The 9,281-nt window shown below is 37.4% G+C and overlaps 1 protein-coding gene across 1 annotated transcript; it reads left to right on the top strand.

Moving 5' to 3' along the window:
• The first annotated feature begins 3,066 nt into the window (after positions 1–3,066).
• LOC593498 (D(2) dopamine receptor) lies at positions 3,067–3,960 on the top strand. Its single transcript, XM_003726032.3, has one exon. It carries the CDS (start codon positions 3,067–3,069, stop codon positions 3,958–3,960), a length of 894 nt encoding a protein of 297 aa, XP_003726080.2.
• The last annotated feature ends 5,321 nt before the right edge of the window (positions 3,961–9,281 follow it).

Raw genomic sequence — 9,281 nt, 5'->3', positions numbered from 1 at the left:
TGGGGCATTAATCCTCATTACTGTCATTTATGACTTAAGGGCGTAGGTCCCCTAGCTCATAAGCATAGTAGCATACACATGCTTTAGCGGTCACGCAAAACAAACATTGGCAAATTGTTATTCAATAAAATCTGAGTATGTATACTATTATGCAGATCTATTCTTTTTAAATTATTTTTAAAATAATTCCATAAATTGGGGTAAAAAAAATTATTCCACCTTTATGAGCGACAGTGTAACTGATTTCAACATGCAGTAGGCAATTGTCAAATTTTGGTCACATTGCAACTCAGTTTTGCAAAATTTTGTTTTCTATTTCGTATTCTTGGTTTCCTTTATTGTAAAGGCTATATTTGTTTCCACTCCACTATACCACACAGAGCTACGTGCACTCCCACTTAAGTTACAAACACCTACAAACACACACGCACACACACCTTTTTTTAAAAGCAATTTTGTTTTATTTCTCCAAATGTATAATACAAACCATAACATACAATTGAATAAAATAAACTTGTTCAATATTGTTACTTCGCACCTTGATAATTGCAATTCATTACTCTTTCGGCTACCCGCCAACCAAATTAACCGATTGCAAAAAGTTCAGAATGCTGCTGCTCGCCTTGTAACTAACACCAGAAGATCATCACATATCACCCCTATCTTGAAATCTCTGCACTGGCTTCCTGTTCAACAGCGTGTGATCTATAAAATTCTACTCTTAACCTATCGTGCACTAAATGATCTAGCTCCAGAATATATTTCATCCCTTCTATCACCACACTCCGCAGGTCGTTCTGGTTTACGTTCATCACATAATATTAGACTTAAAGAAATACGTACCAAAAGAAATTGGGGGGGGGGATAGAGCATTTGCATCAGCAGCTCCTTCTTTGTGGAATAAGTTACCTTTCTCTATTCAGACGGCCAACACTCTCTCTACTTTCAAAACTGGGCTTAAAACTCACCTGATGCTCAATGAATATTGTTAAATTTCAATGTTCTTTTTATACAATGCATGCAAAACAAACAATAACACTGTGCCGCATTGTATGTACCTTGGCACCATGAACTTGTATGATCTAATGGCAGTTAACATTCAATATTTTTTAATCTTAAGTATGTTGAATATTAATTTAAACTATTTGTATGCGCCTTGAGCATCTCTAGAGATGGATATGATGCGCTTTATAAATATTATTATTATTATTATTATCATTGATTGCTTTGACATAAACATAATTAAACAAAAGCTCATTTGCACAACTATATATATAACTTAGCAACAAAGTAAACGTATAAGTACCTAAACATAATATATATGTCAATTGTAAATGTTATTCACTTATATAAAATAAAACAACTTAAACAAATCTGGAGGTAATTTTAACTGGAACAATGCCTGCTCCTCCCTGCCCCCTCCCTGGCCCTGTCCCCTGCCTCACACAAACACCCCACCCACCCACACACATACTCACCTACCCATCCCCCCACACACACACTACTCACTCAGTGGATGTCTGCTAACATTCTCAACTCAAGAAAAATATACTAAATAAGTAAGTTATACAGGCCACAAAATAGAGTTACACTTTTAACAGGCTTACGGTGGAGAAGAAAACAAATCTTAATTAATCTTAAGCTGCTCCCACTTTAAGAAATGTGATCCCAACTTTCCCATTCTAATTGCTATTTTCTTTTCCTCATCCCTATACTTAAAAATGCTTTTTTTTTCATCTTTTCTAAAGTTGGTACTCGCCCCCCCCCCCGATCTTGACATAAATGTTACATAGTTCACCATGAAAATGATAGTATTACACATTTTTATTCTATATGAACTTCCTGCCAACCCAACAAATATATCTCGCCATCTTTAATTTCATCTAACTCAAAAAGTTGCACTAAAACCTGCCATATCCTTTGAACGCTCCCGCAAGATAAAAATAAATGTTTGTATGTTTCTATTTCCTGGTTACAAAACGAACATAAATTATCACCAACAAAACCAAATCTATGAAGATGCTCATTAGTATATATGGCTCCATGCAATAATTTAAATTGAAACTCTCGTTGTTTTCTAGTGAGTATAGTAATTTTTGGTCTAACAAATATTTCTTTTAATTCTTTATCTATAAAATCATAATCATTTTGCCCATCCCTTCATCACTTATGCGCGAAATGTGCATTATATGAGTTACATGAGATGAAAGAGGAGGATCTCAGCTTTCCAAATATGTGTCATTTATCAATTATAATTGTGATTAAGTTATCATCAAACGTCGATAATTCTCGGTTTCGTTTTTTTTGGGACGCACTGTATATAGGCACGAACGTAAACTTGATACACCACTATGCTCAGCTCCTCCTCAAAACAAGGTTATACCCTACCAGCAGAATATATAAGGACATTTGGAAACTACTTCATCGTATAGCAAGACGTAGCTTGCGATTCACGACCCTTCAAAGAAAACAATGTTATTGTGCCACAAGTACAGGCGCCGTGCATTTGTTTGTAATGAGGCACAAGGGGATGATTGTTTTACGAGCTCGAATAATGATTACCCCCAATCAGAGATGCTCATTTAATATTCATGATCACGAGCTAGCCGGCATCTGACTCGCAATGTAGCGATTTTTCTCAATCCGTCGTGGACACCTTATGATACTTGCTCTCATCTATCTCGCTAGGGAACTTATTTGGCTCAACTGTCTCATTTCGGGTGATCTATTGTTGACTGGAGGGCCAAATACAACTGCGGGGTATGTTATGAAGCGTGTTTATCTGGCAAGGAAACGGCGCTGAAGTACTATTCGAATTACTCTTAACGTAATAGTTCGGAATGGATTTCAACAGTGGCTCTGTTCTAACACAAGGACCTTCACCAGAGCAAGGTTAAGTTATATTACAACTGCTGACACCCATATCAGATCATAATGGATCACCATAATATTACCGAGGATATATTTGAAGAACATCATGAAATTTCTTATCTTCGCTTCGTGTTGGTGAGCTTGTTTTATGTACCATGTATGGTTATGATTTTTATCGGCAACACGTTCGTCCTAATGGCCTACATGAGGGACAGCAGAATTCGGGAAAACATAACATACGCCTATATCCTCAACCTAGCTTTGGCCGATCTACTTGTGGGGGTTGTCCTGGTGATTAATACAGGAAGCTTTTACACAGGAACGTGGAGTTTTGGAGGACTGCTTTGTATTTTAGCGTGGGTGCTCGACTACTCTGCAACAACTGTATCCGTGCTGACCATCATCGCCATCAGCGTCGACAGGTACCTTATGGTACAGAATCCCCTACGGCATCGTTCGAGACAGTCCTGCAAGAAGGTAGCCATCATTTGCAGTATCCTCTGGATAACCTGTCTAGCTGCCCATTCGACTTTGGCCTTCACCTACTCCTCCAGGACAGGATTCATGCATGATGAAAACAGAATAGCCGCGTGTGACCTTGGGTACGGAAATGACGTTGTCATCATCTCGATGATGTCCGTGGTGGGGTACCTGGTGCCTGGTCTCTGTGTCTTTTCTTTGAATCTCAAAGTGTACTTCCAACTGAAGCGACGCTCCAGCAACTTCCAACCAAGGTTAAGTATGGACCAGTTGGGATCAAGTGAAGTTCCTTTTAAGGATGGTCGCACTCGCACCAGCTCCTGTAGATTAAATGACATACGGATTCACGGAAGCTCAGCAACAGGTTTCCAACATCGAAAAGCGGCAAGGTTCCTGACGTTTCTTCTAATTGTCTTCGTCTTATGCTGGTCACCTTTCTACATCTACCACTGCTATACCTTCGTGACTTCATGGGGGAACTACAGCGTTGTTGTAGATAATGTCGTTTCTCTTATTCTTTGGTCGAATTCTGCCATCAACCCATTCCTATACGCTTTCACCAATGTCTTCTTCAAGGAGAATTTCATGCATTTCCTAAGATGCAAATGAAGTGATCTTCAAGGAGAATTTCATGCACTTTCTAAGGTGAAGTTAAATGCCGGATTGGAGCAGACCCCGTGCCTATGAAGGGCCATCGAGTCTGCTATGATGTTTGGGGTTACAGACAGCTCCTGCCCCATTTCTCGAGAAACTATGTTCTATGCACTGTAACTCTAAAGAATGTGTATAGAGTTCACATTGTTGATTTGTAACCTTCATTTGCCGATCAGCACAAAAATAAAAGCACAAATAAAAAGGAATATTGCTTTGTACGACACAAACGTTACAAAGGCTTTGCAAAATCACCCGTATTTCAAAGAGAAAATCACATTTCTAGAAAGTTAAGTTTCTGCCCTTTCATATGACACCTCAATCAGGAAAAGCGAGCCAGCAATAACAAAGTTCTGTTTGTTTAAATTAATGCTTGCATTTCCATAATTTGATTAAATGAGTTCGTTTTCACTAGCTGCCTGCCGTAGCAACAAACAGATTTGACAAAAGACTTAACTTCGTTTCGTTGACGATCAGCCATGTATTAAGTCTTTCGTATTCTTTGTGCATGGCTGATCAGTGAAAATGAACTCGTTTAATCAAATTATGGAAATTCAAGCATTACTTTGAAAAAACAGAACTTTGTTATTCCTGGCTCATTTTTTCCTACTTGAGGTGTCATGTGAACTTTCTAGAAATGTGATTTTCTCCTTAATATTCAGATACCGCCCGCCAAATGACTTTTCGGTTTCCTCTCTTCAAATTGTTTTTAATCACTCATGCGTGAAATATGCATCATATGAGTTGCATCAAATGAAAGAAGAGGATCTAAGCTTTACAAATATGACTGTCATTTATTAATTATAACTGTGATTAAGTTATGATAAAACATCGATAACTCTCGGTTTCTTTTTTTCTGGGACGCACTGTATAGCCTTCCAACACCAGTATCGATTTGTCTTGCACTAGCGACAGTTGAATAATCTTGAAGCCTTCGGTATATCTACCCCATACTAATGTGGAAAACGGAGATTAAGTTAGTGTGTGGTATCTAAAGAACCTTGTGTAGAGTATCTAACAAAGTGGCATAAACGGCTGAAACACAATTCACATTCTTTCCTTTATCAAGATTGTCAGATACCGTATCCTGAATTCCTAAGTATAATTTGACAGAACTGGCAAGTAATTGTGGGCCTGGTCGCCCCCTCCCCCCACCTACGTCAGGCGGGTCAAGCTCGCTATCCATAAGGACCGCTATTCATAAGGACAACTATTCATAAGGACTGCTCAAATCCATAACGCGAGACTAAAATGAATAGCGGTCTTTTATAAATAGCGGTCCTTATGGATAGCAAGCAGACCCCCAACCGGCATACGTGTTGTTTGTATTTCAATATTTTTATAATGGAACGTCTTTGACTTGAAATGAATTATAAAGTGTTTTGTTTTAAATCCACATGGAAGCCTGTACACTGAATGACATGGATCGTTTTTAAACGACCTCTTTGAAAAGATAAAAGATTAAAAAACGAACAATTAAAATTAATACAAAACCCGCTAAGAACAAGCCTGACATGAAGGCAAGTTTTGCTCGTTTGTTATTCAAAACATCACCCACGTTGGGTGTACAATACGTCATAGCCCTTATTCCTTAGTACCCTCATCTTTATCCGTTTAACCCAATACATATTAACAGTGTAAGTATACTCCCACGGATATTCGTATTGTAATTGCAGTTACTTCATCACTTTAATGGAAAATCTAATATTAATGGACAACGGTATAGAGTACCGAAGCTGTGACGTCATAAATATCTATTTTTAGAATTTCTCAATTTTTTCTTCATTTTCCGAAAGAACATCAAAAATAATGTCCAAATATCGAAAACCAATAGAATATGTTAAGTTTTGGCTGAGATATGACCATCTGAATAAATATACCCCCATAGGAACTCAGTGTTATATGCTCTGGCTCCTAATGGTTAGGAGCCAGAGAATATAACACTGAGTTCCTATAGGACATATATTCATTCAGATGGTCATATCTCAGCCAATACTTAACATATTCAATTGGTTATCGACATTTGGACATTATTTTTGATGTTATTTCGGAATATGAAGAAAAAATTGAGAAATTCTAAAAATAGATTTTTGATGACGTCACACTTCACCACTCTATTACACTTTTGCCTCAGTCACACCTTTGCGTATTTGGCTTGCGTATTGATGGCAAGCCGTTTTAACATTTATTCCTATTTCTTGATATCAAGATATGAGTTTACGTTGTAAAGCAATGGTAATTCTTGGTATCAAGAAATATGAATGAATGTTTAAGCGGCTTGCCATCAATACGCATCAAACCGCAAGCCAATTACGCAAAGGTGTGATGAGGCATTAAAGAAAAGCAGACAAACCGGAGGAAGGGAGTGGACGAGTTTGAATAAAATCGTACACAAATAAAAGTAAAATTTATCAATGATGTAATCAATATTACGTGTGGGCGCTTCAAATTGGTTGAATCTGTAATGTCACCTTAATTGACGCAGGGCCGGACAACTTTCCCATTTGTTCCAACACACAAACTAATATGTACATTTTTCAAAATGTGTGATTCGAGAGGATCTATAAAAATATACTATTCATAATATATTATATTGATTATTGCTTCAAGGGAGAAAGTATACTTAAGACCCCCCCCCCCCCTCCATAAATTATTGATATTTTTAGTATACACGACAAACAAGAGATTTGTCCGTGACTACGTCACGATCTACTGACCAAATTGCCAATTTGAGATTCGCATAGACTCAGTGATCTCATATTTGAACATAATGCTTTTATTATTGGTCTGATTTATTTCAAACTTTCGCCATCTTGTTTCTCTTATCGTTTGGCCTTTACACAGTTGAATTGATCACAAATGATAGGTTGCCCTTTAAATCGCCATCTCTAATGGCAATTTGCCTCTAGCGATCCATTATGTTAATGGTCTAACATGATGAATCGTGGATTATTTGTCTCTGCTCAGCAGACGTATTAATGTATGTGACATTAGAGGCCTGTATGATGTTTGGCTTGCCATCTCAGGGGAAAGCTTTATAGAGCTTTCAGCTAGTCGATGATAAACGTGACTGGTTCATTTTCACCAAATCGGTCAAGGTGAAAATAAAGTTAGTTAGATCATGAGGTTTCATCAGGTGATGGTTTTAATGATGATTAATAATAATAATAATATTTAATTTTTATATAGCGCTTATTACAAATGTCTCTAAGCGCTTTACAAATACCCGGTCATTGGATTCAGTGCTTGCCCGCACACACTGTGTGCACAATCTCCACTCCCTGGGGAGCATTCCAGCCAGGCGTTGCATGACGCTCAAAAAATGTTTGACCAACAATTATTTAAAAGTTCTTGTAATATCACATCCAAGAGGGAAATTTACCTGTATAAACATTTCCGATGTTTAGAGTTCAGACATCTTCCTCAGACGCAAGTTGACAGATTTGCAGACTGAAAAAGAGTTAGGTTGTATATCCAATAGTCAAACCCGTCTATTAAGGTCATCCAAGGCAAACAGATAAAGCGGCCATTGTAAATAGGTGGCGCCTATTTATATACAGGGGGGTGTTTCACAAAAATACTAAGTTGAACTTATCTCTAAGTTGGACTTAACATTCATGGAAAGCCGTTAGCATCCTTGAAAATATTTTGTATAAGTTATTATAAAAGGAATAAAATGTTAATTCTAATCCTTTTTTTTTCTATTATCATGGAAGATTTCATGTTCTTGATGTTGAATTTATGAAAGTCTAAAATACTTGAATGTTTGCTTCTGAATAAATTTCATTATAAGGCTACAAATGGCTCTCCATAATATTTAAGTCCAACTTCAGTTAGAGTTAAGTTCGACTTAGAATCTTTGTGAAACACCTCCAGGTTTTACATCACATTTCATTCTCGAGAAAGTCAATGAAATACATGCATGACCACGATAGACAGGTGGCCTTTTTGATAAAGAGGTGAAACACGGGTTTGATTGAATAACACTAATAGCCAAATTAGATCGAAGATACAGACCGAGAAATTTGACCTGTTGACCTTTGACCTTCAGACAAGAGAACATGTCATTCATTTGTGCAATTTACAAAAGAAAATGTTCTCATTATGACCATGAATGGATGTCTATTTAATTATTTCAAGAGTATCGTTCAATTTTACTTGATAGTCGGTTTCATCATATTTTTTCTTGAAAAAAGGGGGAGGTCTCTCCTTGTCTGAAAATGCAACGTCTTTGATATTGAATGTACATGATTGTAAATAGCTAAAAAGAAATGGACTCACAACAATACAGGTAGTCATTATATCTTACTGAAATTGTCGTTTTCTAGTAATTATTTGACTTCACGAACTTAATTGACTCATCAATCACCCACGACTCATTATGCTTATCTTTCAGGGAGGCCTAAGCGGGTCTTTCCTTTATTATTGATGGTTGGCACTAATTACGTCATGTGCAAAATTGCTTCGAGAAAGCGCATAGAGACTCTCCAGTACCATGTGCTTTAACAATATTATTAGATTAATCATCATTATACTAACAACCTATTAATACCCAATCTTCGTACTGACAATAAACGAGGCTATAGACATTATCGCTGGCATGCCTGCACATTCGGGCGGAGAAAAGGCAATTGTCACCAATTATTTGGTCCGAAACGGGGTAAAACATGCAGAATGAAGTCTGAACAGAGACTGAAACATAGGGGGAAAGAAGAACAATTAAAGAGAGAGAGGGGGAGGGAGGCAGGGAGGGAGATAGTAGTAGAGTGAGAGAGAGAGAGAGAGAGAGAGAGAGAGAGGGGGGGGGGGGGGGGTTATATCATGTATACATATAGATATATATATATATATAGAGAGAGAGAGAGAGAGAGAGAGAGAGAGGGTTATTTATATATCGAGAGAGAGAGAGAGAGAGAGAGAGAGAAAGAGAGATAGGGGGTTATATCATGTATACATATAGATATAGAAATGTATATATATATATATAGAGAGAGAGAGAGAGAGAGAGAGAGAGAGAGAGAGAGAGAGAGAAAGATAGGGGGTTATATCATGTATACATATAGATATATATATATATAGAGAGAGAGAGAGAGAGAGAGGGAGAGATAGGGGGTTATATTATGTATATATATATATAGAGAGAGAGAGAGAGAGAGAGAGAGGGATAAGGGGGGGGGGGTTATATATATATATATAGAGAGAGAGAGAGAGAGAGAGAGAGAGAGTGCATGATCACTAGACATGTTACTTTGTTTTGCAGTTTAAGGGACCCTCAATTT

Source organism: Strongylocentrotus purpuratus, unplaced genomic scaffold (genome assembly GCF_000002235.5).
Source record: "Strongylocentrotus purpuratus isolate Spur 01 unplaced genomic scaffold, Spur_5.0 spur5_scaffold_17, whole genome shotgun sequence".
In the NCBI taxonomy this organism is placed as follows: domain Eukaryota; kingdom Metazoa; phylum Echinodermata; class Echinoidea; order Camarodonta; family Strongylocentrotidae; genus Strongylocentrotus; species Strongylocentrotus purpuratus.
Note: the sequence above shows the minus strand (reverse complement) of the source record. Positions and strands in the feature narration are given on the sequence as shown.